This window comes from Acomys russatus, chromosome 18, assembly GCF_903995435.1.
Source record: "Acomys russatus chromosome 18, mAcoRus1.1, whole genome shotgun sequence".
NCBI classification, from domain to species: domain Eukaryota; kingdom Metazoa; phylum Chordata; class Mammalia; order Rodentia; family Muridae; genus Acomys; species Acomys russatus.
The window spans coordinates 10,586,507-10,606,765 of record NC_067154.1 but is presented as its reverse complement, the minus strand read 5'-3'; the positions used below and the strand labels follow the sequence as shown (position 1 = coordinate 10,606,765).

Sequence of the window (20,259 nt, the reverse complement as noted above, 5' to 3'; positions counted from 1 at the left end):
AATAAGTGGGATAGAGATGGATGAACAGTTAAGTATAAGTAATAACAGTCACATTGTAATGGAATAATTAAACCATATTAGATACCTGCAATTGAGTATTAGTGTGTATATATATATATGTCTATGTATGTGTGTATGTGTTTATTATATGGTTATGTGCATCTGTGTATACGTGTGTGTGTGTGTGTGTGTGTGTGTGTGTGTGTGTGTGTGTGTATGTGTGTGTGTGTATTTTTATTCCTAAGACAGAACCAAGGGATTTACAGATAGGACTTTGATTATGTGGTAAGACCTTTACCTTTCTGTAAAGACACTGAAGATTTTTTGAATTAATATAAATTGAAAAGCAAATGAGTAGTTTGGAGAAAGTTATTTGTCTTTCATTTGGTTCTGTACCTTTACAGTAAATGTTAAGTGAAATGAAAATTTCCATGTGAAAAATTGAATGCTAGAGCAGCCTAAAGAAAACATAGATGGATATGTACCTGGTCTATAAGAAAAGGATCTTTGAGTTTCCAAATATTAAAAAAGAAGGGGAAAAAAAACCCTAGATTTTTCCTGATAAAAATGTAATTCCTATAACTGAAAATAGGTATGTGAAGTTGAGGTCATATCACGCGTGAAAAGTCACTCATAGACTTACAATACGAAGACCACTGTAAGCCAATAATAAGATAATGTTTTAGTTGAGTAGGTAAAGAATATGGGGCATAGCTCTATTGAGGGAATGCTGGCCTGCACAGAAGGTGTGGCTGTGCACGCCTGCAACCCAGCACTGGGGAGGTGGGGCAGGAGGAGCTGAGGTTCAAGAGCATCCACTGTTAGGTAGGGAACTGGAGGTGAGCCTGGGCTACCAGCAACCGTTTTCTCAGAAAAGAAAACAGAATAAGAATAAAACGGAACATAAAAGTAAAAATGACCGAAACCATAGGGAAGAGATGTCTAATTCAGAACAAAAGTAGTGCAAATTAAACGAAAGAGATTAAACTCAAACTCCCGAGTAGGCGAGAGCCCCGAGACACAAATAGCATTTGATTATTTTATAAATGCAGAGTGTATGGTGATAATTTGTAAAATATGTTCCGAGCTTAATACAGTTTGCACTGCCTTATGGGTAGGAAAAGCAAAAGCATTTTCAGTAAAGAATCTAAGACAGAAGTTCAGAAGGAAGTGTGCGAGTGCTGGCCCCTTTCCTCTAAAGCACGGCCATGCTGTATCATCTCTGGGAAGTTCATTTAAAATCATGTGACTTTTGTGTTTACATGAGTACAAAAGGTAGTCAATGTCCACTTGGGCTAGAAAATGAGGTCTGTGATCCAAATTTGTGTAGCTGAGGGAAGAGCACCCCTAAATGTGTAACTTGGACCACATGAGTAGACACTACCGTCACTGTGGTGGGCTCGTGTCTCTCTCTCTCTCTCTCTCTCTCTCTCTCTCTCTCTCTCTCTCTCTCTCTCTCTCTCTCTCTCCTCTTCCATCCCTCCATCCTCTCCTCTTCTCTTCTCTCTGTCTCTGTCTGTCTCTGTCTCTGTCTCTCTCTCTGTCTCTCTGTCTCTCTCTCTCCGTCCCCTTCTTGGAGTCTGATGCAGAGTTCTGTGTGGTTCACAGACTAGACGGAAGTGTCCAAAGACTTCTGGCGTCAGAGAAATGGCTTGCAAGGGTTCCTGTCCTCCTCCCCACCCTGCCCTCCATCCTCCTCAGCATTGCTGCAGGTTAAATATCCCTTATCGGAAATAATTGGGACCAAGGAATTTCAAACGTTGGAGTGTTGGGAATTTTGGAGTATTTGCATGGATTTTATGATTGAACATCTCCAGCCCCTTAAAACCCTGAACCCAAAATGCTCCAGAAATCTAAAACTGCCCAGAGCATTCCAGATGTTCCCTGACAGAGGTTTGGCCGACACCTTCTGTTTTTGTTCTGTTTTCCACCCACCTTTCAGCCTTCAGATTTGACTCATCTGTGTATGCCAGACATTGTCCCAAGTGTTTCTCTTCAGCTGTGCCCCAACCAGGGCCTCAGAACCCAGGAACTAGCTTGTCTTAACTGGTCACCCGATTGCAATCCTTAATGCACCTAAACTAGCGTTTCTCAACCTGCAGGTCGTGACCCTTTCACAGGGGTCGCCTAAGACCATCTGCATATCATATATTTATGTTATGGTTTATAACAGTAGCAAAATTACAGTTAAGAAGTCGCAGTGGGGGTCACCACAACATGAGGAACTGGGTTAAGGGGTTGCAGCTTTTGGAAGACTGAGAAACACTGTTCTATACCTTAAGGGTTCCAGAAGTTGTGGTTGTTAGTGAATGCCTAGGGCTCCAGGCTTCTTTTTTCTTTCTTTCTTTCTTTCTTTCTTTCTTTCTTTCTTTCTTTCTTTCTTTCTTTCTTTCTCTCTCTCTCTCTCCCTCCCTTCCTTCCTTCCTTTCTTTCTTTTTTTATAGATTTATTTATTTTGTATAGAATGTTGTGTCTGCCTGTACACCTGCAGGCCAGAAGAGGGCACACGATCACATTATAGATGGTTTGTGAGCCACCATGTGGTTGCTGAGAATTGAACTCGGCACCTCTGGAAGTGCAGCCAGTGCTCTTAACCTTTGAGCCATCTCTCCAGCCCTGGGCTTCAGGTTTCTTAACTCACTCTAGGATGTGCGTAAAGCAGAATTGCAGAGCACATGGCTTTAGACTTCTGGGAGTAGTGTTTTCAGTTCCGAGTGTCTTTGCAGATAAGGCTCAGTGGGTGGAAAACCCAAACTCCATGAAGTGCCGTCTTTCTTCATGGACTACTCTAAGGGGCCTTGACTATGCATCTTCCATTGCAGGGCAGCTTTGTGGCTTGCATGATCGCCATCTTACGACAGATGGAGGACAGCCACTACAGTCACTACATCAGCACCTTCAAAACCAGGCAGGACGTCATGGTAAGTTGTCTGCTTTCACACTAAACAGTGCGTGCGTGCGCGTGCGTGCGTGTGTGCGCGCGTGTGTGTGCGCGTGCGTGCGTACGTGCACGTGTTGAGACAGTTCCTGTCTAGGAGCCCAGCCCAAACTCAAACTCACGAGCCTTCTGCACCATCTCCCGAGCACCTTTGGATCCATCTGAAGATTTTGTACATTTGATGACCAGTAACTGGAGTTGGAGCATCATGAGATCGCGGCTCCCTGCCCAACCACTGTGGCAAGAATGACTGTCCATAGAGGACACAAAAAAGAGAGTTGATGTTTGCTTCAGCCCGATAGAATTTAAACAAGAGTTCAACAGCCACACCAAACGACCATCATGAGTGGACTTACTGTGGGCCCTTCTTCTGAAACCCTTAGACATCTTTTTGCCCCGAAAAGTTTGTATCTCCTTTTTAAGGAGGTGTTGGTTCCATGCACCATGCGTGGAGTCTCTCCGGCTGAGCTTGCTGGTTCTTCAGAATGTGGTCAGCCGCCTCTCTTTCTGGAGGAAGAAAGCAAAGGTTACCCTCCCGGCCCTTATGGGACTGGGAAGTGATCTCCTGTTGCTTTAAAAAAGAGTATTTGTTTTCTTAGTTTCTATAAGCATGCATCTAAGGTCTTCAGGGAACTGTGAATGGAATTAAGCTGTCAGCAAAGACGGTCTCCCATGTGCTGAGCAGTGGGCTAGGCATGGGCCGGATTAGCGAACTGACCACTCAGATGGTTCCCACCATCCATGCGTAGCTCACTCTTCTTTGCACCCTGGAATTTTCTGCTTTCCACCCTCACCATCCTGAGCATGTATAGCTGATGTGCCAAGGTAGGATACACCCCGTCACCCCCAGCTTCCTTCCTGCAAGGCCCACAGAGTAGACACAGGAAGAAAATGAAGAGAACGTATGATTGTTCGTCCAGTAACAGCCTTCATCGTCTGGGTCCACATGGCTTAAGCGGGGAGTGCAAGTTGAAACAGCATGGTCCAGGAGGCAGGCGTATGTGCATGTGTCTGCAGTGACCGATTGCAAAGGAATCCAGACAGAGGAAAGGGGGTGGTGTAGGCTCCGGAAGCAGCAGTGCTCTCTCCTTTAGGGCAGATGGAATAGCAGATAACACAAGCTTGAACTACGGCCATTCTGAGTTCTTATATGAAATCTGAAACAAGCTGCTTAACTGGCTGAACCAGTTTCCTCATCTGTAAGATCCTGTCTACACGGGGGATTAATGTGACCCCTGATTAAATCCATGCATGAAAATGCCTAGCCTTGTGCTGTGTGTGTACTCAAAGCCTATGAAGAACAACTGTTGGTAACAATAATTCCACTCTTATGGGCTATACAGAAATACCCTAGTGATTGCTTGTTTTTTTTTTTTTTTAAACATAATCTTTTATATCATTACACATATATACAATAAACTACCTACAGCAAGAAGAACCACGAAACAATCAGGAGTTATATAAATGTTACATTCATAGTGTTTTGGCTATTTCTGTTTGGCAGCCTTGAAGAGAACATCTTTCCTATCTTGGTGCATCTAAAATTCTGAATGCAAATCAATCTCTGTCATATCTTGTCATTATCAACTTAAAGCATCTATCTAGACCTAAAAACATCTTAACCCTAGAACAACTATCTGGTCTTCAACCCCATCAGAGACTTGAGAAGGAATAAAATTAATTATCTGAGTAGACAGGAAGTGCAGGTAAGCAGCTTCCGCAATGAGAAAATGACAGTTGTTGTTGTTGTTTTTTTGGTTGTTTTTTGTTTTTTTAAGCTTCCTGTGGAAAGCAGGTAAAGTAAGGATGTTCTGAGCTCACGGATAGTTTGGTCCACAATTCAAGGTTATCCTGTGCTGTGTAACCTGGTTCAACACTAGTTCATGAGACTCTGTCTGAAAATTGATGATGTGCATATATGTATGTATATATCTCATCATTTATACATCCATATATATACATATATACATACACACATATATAGAGAGATGACAGACAGATGGACGGACGGACGGACAGATGGACGGGTAGATAGATGAAGGGTGCATGCTGTCTTTCCTGTACTGTGTTCCTAGTACTACACAATGTCCTTTTTTTTCCTTTTTTTTTTTTTTTTTTTTTTTTTTTTTTTTTTTCAATGTCCTTTTTTTTCATGGGACTCTTCTGCAGAGTTTGAGAAGTAAACCACTAGATTTTCTTTCCAGCAATCCCAGTGGGAAAAGTCTAAATTTAACCAAGTAGCAAAAATGGTTTCAAAACCTTTTAGGTTTTGTTTTGTTGGTTTTTTTTTTTTTTAGCCTGACCATTCTATATTTGAGTTGCTTTTAGCTCACATCCTGCTTTGGATGAGACCAGTCCTTTTTACTTCCCTGTGCTCTGTGCACTTGTGTTATTCCTTATTGCAGCTCTCACAAGCCGCTGTGATGCAGCCTTTCCTGCAAGCTTATGGTGCTCCTGCTTATGTGGCACTTTTCTTCTAAGTAGTCAGGAAGATTTGAACTAAGATCTGTTTAAAAAAAAAAAAAAAAAAACTAAACAGAACAGAACAGATGACTTGGGGCTGGAGAGATAACATTGACTGGTCTTGCAGAGAACTCAGGTTTGATTCCCAACGTCCACATGGTTCATAAAACAACCATCTGTTCCTCTAATTCTAGGGGATCTAACACCAGCTTTTGGCTTCCGTGGGCACTAGGCATACATATGGTATACAGGTATACATGCAGGCAAAACATCCATACACAGGAAATAAAGGGGTTTTAATTAAAATGATCGGTAACCACGTTGGAAGTTTGAGAGATGTATTCAGAGAGCACACAGGGAGGACTAAAGAGATTAGGGTTGTGAACATGGCGTCCATGACCCTCAATCTTGCTTTCCTATTTTCAATGGCCATTTCATTTTCCTCAGCCTTGTGAAACCATTTACGAAATAAGATTAATATTGTGTCCCTGTTTTACTTATCGAATCATGCTACGAAACAGAAGAATCAAACCATAGGCCAGGGGTGACGCTGATCACCAGGAATCGCAAAACTGGGGAAACTGAGGCAGGAGGCCAAGTTTAGATTACACCTTGTCTCATGATACCAAAACAAATGCTAAATCAAATTACACAGCAATTATTTATAAGAATGCATTGTCCAGCCGGGCATGATGGTTCGTGCCTTTAATTCCAGCACTCAGGGAGCCAGAGGCAGGTGGACCTTTGTACAGTTCGAGGCCAGCCTCATCTACAAAGCAAAAAAAGCAAGGTCAGGACAGCCAAGGCTACACAGAATAACCCTGTCTCACAAACAAGCAAACAAGCAAACAAAAAACCCAGAACAAACAGAGGAATGCGTTGTCCATATGGACTTTATGGGAAAGGCCACAACTATGTGTTACCCCAACCCGGGGGCCCTTCTGTCCACTTGCTGAGAGAATGGCTATGCATGAGCCTGTTTTCCAAGTCGTCCCTCTGTTGTTCTCCACAGGACTTTCTCATGGAAACCTTCATTATGTTTAAGGATCTGATTGGAAAGAATGTGTATGCCAAAGATTGGATGGTCATGAATATGACACAGAGCAGGTGAGAGAGCGCGTGGACGTTCTCGCGTGTGCTGTCCTGCTATGCATACTTGAAGTGCTGTTAAATCTTTCTGCCGCAAACCTGGCACTTGGAAAGAGGTCCTTCCCCCCCTCTTCCTGACCCCGATGTGTGCGCTTGGAAACTCCCCTTCGCTAAGCTGCTAATGTCTTCCCATTTGCTGTCTCTGCTTGCCTGGGTTAGTGCTCTCACCATCCTCGGGTCACTCCCAGTCCCCACTGGTCATCGCTCTGCCTGCCCTCCTGGTGTCTCCATGTGAACTCCTTGGCTTGATGTTCAAAGTCTCACCTGCCTTTCCAGCCATGCCCTCCCTAAGCATGTAACCCGAGCACCAATCAGACTTCCGTTCCCTGAACGTGTCCTCTGTCTGACGCTGCTGCCTCTGCCCGCCATGCCTTCTCCATCCGCACCGGAAGTCAATCATTCTTCCACACACAGATTTCTTCTTCTGAAACGTCACCTCCACCGGAAACCTCTGTCCCCAGCTGTCACTGCTCCATGGCAGTGGTACCTGGGGGAATGGAGCCTGTTAATGAGGTGGACTAAAGTCTTTTCCCATGGCCAACTTTATTTCAGAGCATCAGACACGTTACACTCTGAGGGCTAAGGGCATGCGACTCAAGCTCTCATGAGTTCAAGCTGCATACAATCACCAAGGACAAGCCGCAGGTGGCAAAAACATGCCCCCCCCCCCCCCCCCCCCCCCCCGTAGAGGCATATAAAGGATAGGTTAAACATTTAATTGAGTAACAATGGCAGCGATACTGAGTAATCTGAAGCAAACTCACTCTTATCCAACACAGCTGGGAGGGGCACAAAAACACATGCCAAGAACAATTCTGGTTTTTTTAAAGAAACTGAGGCCACAAGACTCTTGTCTTTATCTTCTTGGAGTGTTCACACAAGCACTCAGAATTCTCCTCACGGGACTCCCTTCCTGGACTGCAGATCTTAGGTTTTGGGCATGGTGCCTTATGTCAGTGCCTTAGAATTGTAACCTAGCCACAAATGCTCACCAGACATAAGATGAACTGAATATGCATAACATCGCATTTCAATATGGTCTAGCTTTAGAAGGTTGCCAGTGAGCCACATTAGCCAAGTCAGCATAAGCGTTGTCAGCTTTCCATGGTGCCGATAGTCAGAAAGACCCTTCCCAATTAGATAACAGATTCAAGGAGAATTTCATGAGAGTGCTGACCTGTGAAGGTAAGCGTCACAGCAAAGTGTAAACCACCTGTCTCCTGGGGCTCCAAGAGCCTGGACTTGCAGGCTCAGCTTCATCCTCAGCTGACTTGTGGTATAGCCGCCAAACTCTTAGAGACCTTGAAAGAATTTGAGTTTCTATGCCTCCTTCTGTAGAATGTGCGCTGTAGCTGGCTTCTGAGGACACTGTTAGGCTAGGTTGACTTTCCCAGCCAAGTCCAGGAGCACTTGGCTTCACGTCCAGCGTAGGCGGGGAAACATCTCCAGGGGCACAAGGTCGCCTTCTTCATCTGCTCACTCTTCCCCAGAGTTTTCCTCCGTGCCATCAATCAGTTTGCTGAAGTTCTCACGAAGAAATTCATGGACCAGGCAGGCTTTGAACTTCAGGTAAGCATCCTCCCATCTGGAAGGCCTTCGGTTATACAGAGCAAGAGGCTACGCCAGCTCAGAAAGTGTCACTTCAGACTTAAATCACTGTCAAATAAAGAGGGCTTTCAGGGCGTCTGCCGATTTCCTCAAGCGCATGTCCCTAAAGCACAGTAAAATGGTTTGGTTTTCATCTCACAAAAGTAATGCACATAAAAGGAAACGTGAGCAATGCTGTCAGAGAGGATAGCCAAGTGAACAGAACATATGCAGTGTTTCCCCTGACCCTCAGAGACTCAGTCAAGGAGCACCAGTGGAAGCCTGGCTCTTCAGCCAGTGCCAAGCCCTCTCGTTAACTGTGCTCCTGGGCTCGTGGACCTATGGTGATGTGTGATTTGTGCGTTTGGCACAGCACTGACGACGAACAGCAAAACAGAACCATGCAGCAGAATAGTGAAGGTTAACGTGAGGTAGAGTCAGTGGAACAGTTACAGCAGGGTAGTGAGCATTACTGTGAACCAGAGTCAAGGAAATGCTAATGGTTTCAGACCACTGCAGACCGCCAGTCCTGAGACCGCAGGAAGCAAAGCCACGAATGAGGGAGCTTCTCTTGTCCTCGCCTTTAGGGTTAAGACTTTGTGTTGAGTCCGTCCACACAGACATGAGTGTACAGACAAGCAGTTTCATAAGCGCACTGTCACTCTTATGTGACTACCTACAAAACAGGTAACAGCTGGGGTGGGGGTAGGGTGGCACACACCTGTAACTACAGCTCTCAGGAGGCAGAGACAGGGAAATCTCTACAAATCCAAGGCCAGCCTGGTCTACAAAGTGAGTTCTAGGTCAGTCGGGGCTGACCCTGTCTGTATACAATAACAAAGCCAAACAAACCCAGGTGACTGGCAGCTGCATTCTCATGTGATAAATAGAAGGATAATTCTGTGTGCACCCAGCAGTTCCTGGTGAAGGTACACCAAGCCCCAGCTCTTGGGGGTTTAAGTTCAGGCAACTTTTCTTGGTGATGTGATTTCTCTGTTGTGAGCCTTTTGTTTTGATCTCAACCCTTTAAGCTGGAGAGTTGTATCTAAAGAATGTGTTTAAAAAAATATATATATATGCATTGATATATTATACACATGTATATACACAAACCAAAATAGAAATGAACCCTGTAACTCTTTAATGGTCCATTTGTCTACTTTCTTTATTTTCTCCACAACCTATGACTTTTTTCCAATGATGTCAAACATCTGAATAATATTTTAATGGCTAAATATGGTCCATTACACTGCTGGCCTGTGATGTAGCAAGTAAATTCTTAGCATTCGGATTCTGTCCTTCCTTCCATCCATCCTTCCTTCCATCCTTCCCTCCTTCCTTCCTTCCTTTCTTTCTTCCTTCTCTCCTTCCTTCCCTCTTTCTTTCTTCCTTCCTTTCTTATATTAAATATCTTTGAAGACCTTCTCTGGTTGAAACGTTTTTAACTAGCCAGAGGGGGAAAAAAAGAAAGCATTTACCAGTTCAAAGGTTTGGAGGAACTGGAGGTCTCTCCCTACGTATTGCCACCTGCTATAAATAGGTACATTTCTTGGCAGTACTTTTCCTGTGCCCCCAGGGTAAAGAAAAATTTTAAAGTTTGGATTGTTTTTCTGAAGGTTAATATTAAGTCTCAAAAACTTTCAGCAGTGAATAATTGAAACCCCAGAAGGAACAAGAAGTCCTGTGGGTTTCATTCGGGTTTGTTACAGCGCGGCTCTCCCACACGCGGATGTTTTCTCTGCGTCCTCACCGCTGTGGTTTTCTGTTTTCCCTTGACCACTCGATGCACCCTGTGAAGCTCTGGAACAATTACTTCCATTTGGCTGTAGCTTTTCTCACCCATGAGTCCCTCCAGCTTGAAACTTTCTCAGAAGCCAAGCGCAACAAAATTGTGAAAAAGTAAGTGTGATTTGGTGATCCGTCTGTTTATGTTCAACAAATAGTACGTTGTCCTAGAAATGGCATGGGCTTGCTCATGTTGTGGATGATGTGGGTTTTATGTGTTATCCCTCAATAGACCTGAAATTCCTCCAGGCTCATACTGTTTTTCTTAAGGTACCTCTAGCCCCTGGTCCCTCACTCCATGCTTTTGATGGGCATCTGTGTCCTTGCCTGGGATCTCCTGCCACCTGCTGTCAGTTCACCAAAATTGCAGGCATAGTGCCTTTTTAGTTTTTGCAAAGACCCAAGAAAACGTCAATATAATCTAAAACTCTAGATTCATGGCGTGGAATTCAAAATGGAATTATATTCAGGAACAACAAGAAGTTGGTTACAGGTTGCACTGCATTCTCACAGGTCTGTTTCAGAGTTTGTTGGGAGCCTGGAAGCTCAAAGGCTGTCATGGGAAAGCCGGCTGAGTTTATTGAAGACTTTGCAATTTTAGCTCCGTTTCCCCTCGCTGTGATATGTGGGAAACTGGGCATATTGTTTAACATTCCCTAGCCGGTGGCTCCTCCCTAAAAATTCCCTGACTGATAACCTAAGATTTAGAGAAAGACACAGTGTCTGGCCTGTTTTGTAGATTTCCCTAATGGGTAAGTAATGAGAGATGCTTGTTCTTTTAAGAAGGATCCTTTGATCTCCTGCTTTAAAACATCTTAAGTAGCAATAGATCTTTGAAGGGGCGATCTGGTGCTGATTATGCAGCTACAAATAACGATAACTGGTTAGAAATCAGATGGGAGGGGGAAGGGAGGAAGAGGAGAGAAAGAGAGGCAGAGAGAGCCGAGGGATGGTGGGGACCGGGCCATGGTGGCACAAGCCGGTAATGCCCTACTCAAGATAGACAAGAGGATCAGGGAGTCAAGGCTAGCCTTGGGAATTCAGGAATTCTATGCCACCTCTGGTAACATGAAGCTGTCTTAAAAAAAAATAATCCTAGTTAAGGATCATTTGTGGGTTTTGTCAAAGAAAAATAGACTATGAATAAAACCCATGTATGAAATATGTGTGCAAGCCGGGTGGTGGCGGCACACGCCTTTAATCCCGGCACTCGGGAAGCAGAGGCAAGCAGATCACTGTGAGTTCGAGGCCAGCCTGTCTAGGATGGCCAAGATAACATAGAGGAACCCTATCTCGAAACCCCCCGAAAAAAAAAGAAAAGAAGTATGTGTGTGTGAGAGCAGAAATAAAATTTGAGAAGTAAAACTAATCAATTATAGTTATAGAGGTGTTAATGAGAGGATTTCCTCATGCCTGGTTTTAGTAGAACTCAACATACTGTATGCTATTGAATAAACATGGTTGTTGCTTGTTGGTTTTAGGTATCAGATTTTAATTGCCTAGGATTATCTGATATTAATAATGAAATTAAGTTAAGCATGGTTATTTAAATGGCATGGTAAGGGAATTTTAAAACATGATTGAAAAAAATCTGGCTAAGGAAGCTATTTCCAATGAAGACTTTGAAAAAATAATGTTTAGGAGATCCCTAGCCTGAGGGGAATAGTACAGAGTGGGGATCGTGGGCTGTGAGGCCTGTGTTAGTTTCCCAGAAGCACTTGCACTTGACGAGCTGCCCCTTACACAGGGCAGGGTCCTTGTTCTATAGTTGATTCTGGCTTTAAACTCCCCATCCTCCTGCCTCAGTCTCTCCAGTGCTGAGGGTACAGGCATACATGCCCACAGCCACAAAGCTAGCTTTAAAACTTACGATAGGTTATATTGTCCCAACTGAGAACACACGGTCTAGACCTGCCCCTGTGAGATCTGTGACAAAAGACTCTGGTGTGGACTTAAACCTTAGCCAGGGCGTCAGTACACAGCCCAGCCAGTCCCATCGGTCACGGTGACTCCCTGTCACAGACCTCACTTATCTCCTCACTTAGCTGTCTGTCTCTTTGCTTTGTGGAGACCGGTGCCTCTCTCACTTTTCTCCATTGGGCGTCAGTTGACAACACCTTCTCGGGTCTCTTTCAGCATTGTATTTGGTCCCTCCTGTTCCCAAAGCCCCCTGTCCTCCATGTGACTCAGTTCCCTTCTGAAGTCTTTCTGGGTGCTGACCTTTGCTCTTACAAGAGCCCCAGCCTTAACCTGTGACCTGGAGGGATGGGGACTAGTCTATTTTTACTCTCTTCACTGTGTACTTGCCCCTCCACACCAGCAAACCCTGCATCCACTACAGTACCCAAACGGGCCAAAATACCTGGGAGGAACGGCATCTTACATCATGTGTGTACAGACATGTTCCTTGTCATTATGTCCGTGAATATGATATAATACATATTTATGTAACATTTATGTTGCATCAGGTACTTCCTTTTTTTAAACTTACAGTTGGAGAATTTCATACGCACATTTAATGTGTTTAGATCAAATCCATCCCCAGTCTCTCCAGTTCCTCCCATGTACCCCCCACAATGCACTTTTCCCTCCCTTCTTCATGTGCTTCTTAAAACCTCCTGAGCCCACGAGTCCTCTGCTAGGGGTAGCCCTTGGTGGTGACCCCCTCCTCCCATTGCTCTGGCATTTGGGCTGGCTTGATCTTGTGAAGATCTTCCGTACGCAGTCCTAGCGGCTGTGAGTTCATGTGTCCTGTCCTATCTGGAAAGCATTCTTACATGGCAGTCTTTGTGGTGCTGGGAATCAAAGTCAAGACCTTGCACATGGTCGGCACATACTCTGCCAATAGGGAGCATCCCAAGTCTTTTGTATTAGGTACTCTGAGTCATCGAAATAAGATGATTTGACGTGCAAGGGAGGCTGTGCCCAGCTTATGTGCCAAATCCCTTGAACAGACCTGGGGGTCTGGGGAAGCTTAGGGCCAGCTGAAGGCAAGGGCAGCATGTGATGCTGACGGATGACTGTATTGCCTGCAACACGGTTCCACTGCAAATCTTTTTCTTACTATATTCTTCCTAGATATGGGGACATGAGAAAGGAAATCGGCTTTAGGATCCGGGACATGTGGTATAATCTGGGTGAGTGTCTGAATGGGCCCCTCCATGAATTCTTTGTTTTTCATTTTTTGTTCCAAAGGAAAGATTTCTCAGCACAGGTTGCATTAAAGACACACATCCACGATGGATTCTTAACATTAATTCACGTAGCCCTGAAGTTTGCTTTTATGAATGTCTGGAAGTAACATGGACTTGGGGGTTGATACTGTCTCATCTGGGACATTGACAGTGAGCCCTCTGACATCATGTCATCTGCACACTATCGGCAACATTCTGCCGTCGTGCCTTGATTGACACAGTGTGTCTGCATGAACTTTTTCTTCTCTTATGAGCCCTGTGGAGAAAGATCGTTAACGTGGGACTTAACGGCGATGCAGGTTTTTAAATATCCTCACCTGCTTTCATTTCAGGGCCTCACAAAATCAAATTCATCCCATCCATGGTGGGTCCCATTCTGGAAGTCACTCTGACCCCTGAAGTGGAGCTCCGGAAAGCCACAATCCCCATTTTCTTTGATATGATGCAGTGTGAGTTCAATTTAAGTGGAAATGGCAACTTCCATATGGTAAGGAGGCACAGATGCTGCGCTTATTGTCATGTTAAAGTTAGTTCTTGTTCACCGGCTCTCTAAATGGAGGGGCAGCAGCTTCAATGAAAAAAAAATGCACTTTAAAATTTACTTTTTACATTTCACTGTGTAAAAGAATTAGACGTGTGGTTGGGTCTCCTGGCCCAGAGGCTAGAGGCCATCTCTGCGCTCTGTGACTTCACTAAGTCAGCACTGGCAAAAAAAGATGAAACGTTGGCCTTGGTACGTCTTGCTCCAGAGCGGAATGTGCAGCTGTGTGGCCAGCTGGAAGAAGGACGCTCTGGGTCCAGCTCCCATCCATCCCTGCTTCCCTTTAAGAGCTTTAGTTTGCTTATACTGAAGGCAGCCGGAGGGTAGATGCACTCGCCAGCAGGAGCAGCAGCAGTCAAAAGATACAGCTTTTTACATCCAGCTGCCCAGTCTCCGGGAGAGTGTTCCTGGCTTGTACCCTCATAGACTTGCCTGGAGGCTTTTCTCCTCGCTGATCCCAGATAGAGCCAAACTAACGGCCAATGTGACTTTGGTTTCACATCCAAAGCACCTACAGAAAGGAAGACTTTGTAGCTATGACACTAAGCAAAAGCCATCCCATCACCAAGACTCAAGCAAAGAAAACAAAAATAAGATAGAAGCCCAGGGTTGTGACATATACCTGTAGTCCCAGCACTTAGGAGTACCTGTAGCCCCAGCACTTAGGAGTCTGAGGCAGGAGCATTGTCATGATTTTCCAGGCAGATAGGCCTACATAACAAAGCCCCGTGTCAAGTATGAAGGGGACAGTGGTTATGAATTTATCTTATATGTGGAGCAGTAACGTGAAATAACTTTACAGGTGTGTTTGCAAGTGTAAAGCCAGGGACTAACAGACGTATTGGTAGGCCATGATGTACTGTTTGAGTCGGCGAGGCATAGCATAGTCCCCCATCTGCTTTGGGAACAGTTTGCCATTGGAGAGGGGCTGAGCCAGATCTGGAAAATCTGGCCACTTCTCAGGACGTGATGTTCCCCTGTGAACTTCGGTCTTCTCTTCCAGTTTGAGAATGAGTTGATCACAAAGCTGGATCAGGAAGTCGAAGGTGGCCGAGGCGATGAGCAGTACAAGATTCTTCTGGAAAAGCTGTGAGTATCTCAAAGCAGCAGCGCCTCAGGCCGGAGGACCAGAAACCGAGCCTCGGCTGTCCACCAGCCGTGGGTCGTCACTGAGTGGTCCTCAGTGGATGGAATGCACACTGCTGATAGTCCCCCCCCACCCCCCATGGGAGTCCATGCTTGTGTTTGCCAGCCAGCCCTGCCCGGGAGGACATAGCAGATGGGTGAGTGAGGGAGACAAACGCGACAGTGGCATCCTGCCCGGTGTCTTAATTACGAACTTGAGCAAAAGTGGGGCACCTCTCACTGTGGCTTCAAAGCAGCCGTTTAAAGGAAGTCTAGGTTGACTTTATATTTAAAAATACCTCACACGCTATCAGAGAACCCTGCGAGCGGAGCAGTTGTCTCTCAAACCAGCTTGGCTGCTGGACTCTATCATTCCCTTCCACCTAAGCCCGCGTAGTCTCCTCATCTGCTGCCTCCTCTGCTCAGCCTCTGCGCACTCAACCATTTCTTGGGTCGTGTGGTGTGGTTAAAGGCTTCAGGTATTGGGACAGGCAGGGATAAGCACAAACCCACTTTGTGCCACATTCTCGGATCTCGTCTTTGCAGCCGATGAGTCATCCTACCACCTACAACCTCCCCACCCCGCCTCCCATCTAGGAGAGTGGTAGCTGCTTTTTAGTCTCCCTGTTATGACTTAGTGAGGCCATGTGTCAACATAGTGTCCCCTGCAGAGGTCATGCTTTAAACAACTTGACTGCTGGGTGAGGCAGGGCGGCTCAGCCAGCGGAGGAACTTGACAGCCTGAGCTCCATCCCTGAGACGCATGTGGTAGAAGAGGAGAGCCAGCTCCTGAGGTTGTCCTCTCATCACCACACATGGGCTGTAACACGGACCTTTCCACACACAGGCACACAAAGCCTTGTTTTGTTTTAAAACTTGACTGCCATTATTAACGTCTAAACACACCACTGTGCACGTTGCTTTCTAATGTCCTCTGAAGTTTAGTAACCAGCCACCTCTGTCACACCTGTGTCTCCTCTATGTCACTTGGTTAGTCTCCTGTTCTGGGCAAATTTTTTGGACCAGTCTGAGGGTGAATGTAGGGACCGCCAACTTTGATCTTGTCTCTTAAACATTCTCTGAGAAGGACCCAGCATACTGAACAGGCGGTGGTGAAACAGGCCAGAGGAATCACCTCCATTTTAAAGAACCAGATGCCTTTGTTCTGTTTATAGAGAGAAAAAAGTGATCTTTCTATTACTTTTTCTGTAAGGGCTCATGAGCTTTAAACTCTCCTAGCTTATAGCTTTTGAGATTCCAGATTTGTCTCAATTTATGCACAGAAAGAAGCAGACATTAGATTTGGGGATAGTTGGGCACAGTGGCACCTGCTCCCAGCACCCTGGAGGCAGAGGTTGGAGAATCTCTGTGAGTTTCAAGTCAGCCTGGTCTACATAGTGAGTTCCAGGACAGCCAGGGCTGCCTAGTGTGAATCTTGCTTTTAAAAAAATCTGTTGAGATACAGCTCAGCAGTCGAGTGCCTGTGTGCGCGCGCACACACACACAAACACACACGAAAAGCTCATTTTAAAAGATCCCTTCACCTTCATACCAAGAGATCGTACTTGGTTTCCTTCGTTCTTTCTGGATCCTTGGCTCAGAAAAGTATGACTGCTTCAATTCCAGCACCTAAAAATACTCCTAGAATCTGGGCTAATTATTTTTCTTTAGTATTGTGAAGTGCATGTGTGCGTTCATGTGGGATGGGGGTCATGAGTGCAGGTGCCTTCTAAAGAAGACAGCAGCTCCTCCAGAACTATGTTACAGGTGGTTGGGAGCTACCTAACAGGGATACTGAATAACCAAACCTAGATTCTCTGCAGAAAACAGTGTATGCTCTTAACCACTGAGCCATCTCTCCAGTCCCAAGTCTAGACTGATTCTTTAGACCCATTTCCGTTACTGAATTTTCTTTTAGTTACCTAAGAAACCCCATAGTTACCTATGACCCCAAAAGGAGAGGGCAGGGTCTGAAGTGTAGCCTCAGTCGGCCTGCTCACTGCTCTGCCTTTCTATCTGAAGACCCAAGCCATCTTCTGGGCTTGGCTCCAACCTGGGTTTTCAGACTGCCTGTTCAAAGCCAGGCTCTAGAGAAGGACCAAGACTCAGCACAGGTGTTTGCATACAGCTGAGTTAGAATGGTGAGGGTGTGTGAGCACTGTAGGCAAGCATTCTCATTTCTGCAATGTCCACCAAAGAAACTGTTGGTCAGCTAATGCTCAGAGGACATCGTGGGCCGAAAGATAATGGTAATTGACTGGATCCCCCAAGAAACAGTAAGACTTGAGAAAATAGTAGGTCCAATCTGGGCCACGTTAAAAGTCTAGAGCACCCTGGTTTCCACAGAGGGATGCATATTAAAAGTCTTGAGCCTCTTCCTGCTAGGATTTGGTTAAAGCTCACAGACAGTGCCAAAGTTGCCCGGTGAACCATGGAGATTTTTCTCTTTCCCACTCCAGACTCTTAGAACACTGCCGGAAACATAAATACCTCTCAAGCTCTGGGGAGGTCTTTGCCCTCCTGGTCAGCAGCCTCTTAGAGAACTTGCTGGACTACAGAACCATCATCATGCATGACGAGAGCAGGGAGAACCGCATGAGCTGTACAGTAAACGTTCTGGTAAGCGCCTGGTCCCGGGGCCTGTGGGTGGGCACAGCTAAGTCCACCCATCTTCCACCAACTCGGCTCTAAGTCAGCAGTGCAGATGCCCAGCCACCCTGGAGCATCGTTACGGAGCCCACGTCCTACTGGGTCAGACTCACAGAGACCACAGAGACCTTCAGGTATTTGGAAATGGGTGCAAAAAGTGCAATCTTGACACTTTGGTCTTTCCCAGAGACCACCTCAGCCTGGCTCTTGGTCTTTCTTACACGTGCTTGCTTCCCTGTTGTGACGTAGCACACAGACACCCATGCTATGAAACAAGTTGGTCTGTTCAGTTCTCTTGAGTAAGACCCTAGTCTTCCGTCTTCTTGGGACTACAGACATCTGAGGTTTAGGCTGTTGTGCATTCCTCTACTTAATTTAAACCAAGGACATCCCACCTCCCTGACTGCCTGAGAAATAAGCATCCTGGTGGCTTCAGGATAAGCCAAACACATGCTGTTCACATAGACAAATCTCTTACATTCTCAGGGGTGTGGTCTTCGTTTCCCCACTTTTTTATAGCCCATTGATTTCAATTCTTACAGAAAAGATTTTTTTTGTATTTTTAAAAATAATTTATTCAGATTACACCCCGATTGTTATCCCCTCTCTTGTATCCCCTCTCCCTCCCTCTTTCACCCTATTCCCCTCCCCTACACCTGTGACAGAAGGGAACCTCCTCCCCCACCATACTAACACAGCCTATCAGGTCTCATCTGGATAGCCTGCTTCCCCTTCCTCTGAGTGCCACCAGGCCTCCCCACCAAGGGGAAGTGGTCAGATAGTGGGCACCAGAGTTCATGTCAGAATTAGTCCTGCTCTCCATACAATTATGGTGAATGTGCTGTCCATTGGCTAGATCTGAATAGGGGGGGTCTAGGTTTTCTTCATGCATTGTCCTTGGTTGGCACAGCAGTTTGTGCAGGCCCCCCCACCCCCCAGATCCAGATCTGCTGGCCTTGCTGGTCTTTTTTGTAAGGTTCCTAGACCCTCTGGGTCCTTCTATTTCCCTATTCTCCTATACCACTCTGATCTGGAGTCCCAGTAGCAAGTCCCAGCATCTATCCCAATCCCCGGCTGAGTGAAGACTCTCAGAGGACATCCATGTTGGGCTAGTGTCCAATTATAAGTGAGTCTATACCATGTGTATCTTTCTGGGTCTGGGTTAACTCACACAGGACGATCATTTCTAGTTGTATCAGTTTGCCTGCAAATTTCAAGATTTCCTTGTTTTAAGATTCTTAAAGGTGACAATGAGATAATGATGTCTCTTTGGAAAAGAAGCAGCTGGGGGAAAGAGGTTGCTTCATGGTTCAAGTGTGTGCTGCTCTTCCAGAAGACATAAGTGCTTCTCAGCACCATGTCAGTTGCTCATAACCGCCTGTAACTCCAGCTCCAGATGATCTGATGTCCTCCTCTGGCCTCTGAGGGCAATCACACACACACACACACACACACACACACACACACACACACACACACACATTTAAAAAATTATACTTTGGCTATTTGTGTCAAGTTCATCAATAGCCTTTAATTTATGTTGGTGTTTTGTGACCTTCTTTTTGGCAGAATTTTTATAAAGAAAAGAAGCGAGAGGACATATACATAAGGTAGGTGAAGGAAATGCCTTGGTTTTGCTATTCGTGCCGTGGGTTTGTGGTATATTTTTAGAAATACAGGATGTGCGCAGCCTGCCTCAGAGAGTGAGTGCTCTAGACAGAGCTGGAGACAAGTACAATTTGAGGGAGTGTGCAATAGAGTCACATCAGCATTCAAGGAGGGATAGTAGAGACTCAAAGGGACAGATGGAGAAATAACCCACGGTGGCAGTTAGATGGCCATGAGTCTCTGACCATGACGGCAACTTGTCATTGACATAATTTCCAAAGCTTTACCTCACATCCCAAAGAGGATCAATATAACATCATCTCATCATCATCAAAACAATAATAAAGAATTAAATTAGGAAGACAAAATAGGAGGACTAGGAAACCCACAGGGCAGGAAGTGCCACCATGGGCTAGAGAAATAGGTGGTGAGTCTGTTGCCTAAAAGAAGGGAGGTGTTCCTGTTAGAAGCAGAAGTCTATGCAGGCTGGGGCCAGGCTGGAGAATGCTCTGAGTGCTGGCTCACATCCCTGGTGACAAAGGGCTTCTTCTCTCCCCTCCTACCAGGTATTTGTACAAGCTTCGAGATTTGCACAGAGACTGTGAGAACTACACAGAAGCTGCCTATACACTCCTCTTACACGCCGAGCTTCTGCAGGTAAATGGTCCTGTGTGGAATGCCCATGCTATATGCCATGTGTTCAGTCCTTTGGGACTAAATTCTATGAACCATGATTCAGGAAGGAAAGAACCTTCTTCGAGGGATACAGTTTATCTTGGAATGTGTTAGTGCATTCTGGGTAAACAGGGTCAGGTTTCAAATCACTGGGAAGATAATCATTTGTCTTTTTTTAATGTCTTTTTTTATTTTTTATTAAATATTTTTATTTCTTACATATACATTTATATTATTACACACATATACAATAAACTACAAGAAGAACCATGACACAATCAGGAATTACATAAATGTTACATTCTTAGTGTTTTGGCTATTTGTATTTGGCAGCCTTGAAGAAAACATCTTTCCTATCTTGGTGTGTCTAAAATTGTGAATGTAAATGAAGTCTATCATATCTTGTCATTATCAACTTAAAACATCTATCTACACCTAAAAACATCTTAACCCCTGAACAACTAAGCTTAATTGTAAAACTAAACTATCTGGTCTTCAACCCCATCAGAGACTTGAGAAGGAATAAAATTAATTACCTGAGTATA

The 20,259-nt window shown here is 45.2% G+C and overlaps 1 protein-coding gene across 1 annotated transcript in view; it reads left to right on the top strand.

Annotated features, from left to right (window-relative positions):
- The window catches only part of Dock5 (dedicator of cytokinesis 5), a 186,693-nt gene that overhangs the window by 139,006 nt on the left and 27,428 nt on the right, over positions 1-20,259 (top strand). The window contains 10 exon segments of the mRNA XM_051160588.1: positions 2,823-2,921; positions 6,414-6,508; positions 8,041-8,119; positions 9,936-10,036; positions 13,001-13,059; positions 13,449-13,603; positions 14,661-14,746; positions 17,242-17,401; positions 19,001-19,041; positions 19,606-19,696. Coding sequence (XP_051016545.1) covers positions 2,823-2,921; positions 6,414-6,508; positions 8,041-8,119; positions 9,936-10,036; positions 13,001-13,059; positions 13,449-13,603; positions 14,661-14,746; positions 17,242-17,401; positions 19,001-19,041; positions 19,606-19,696 — 966 coding nt within the window.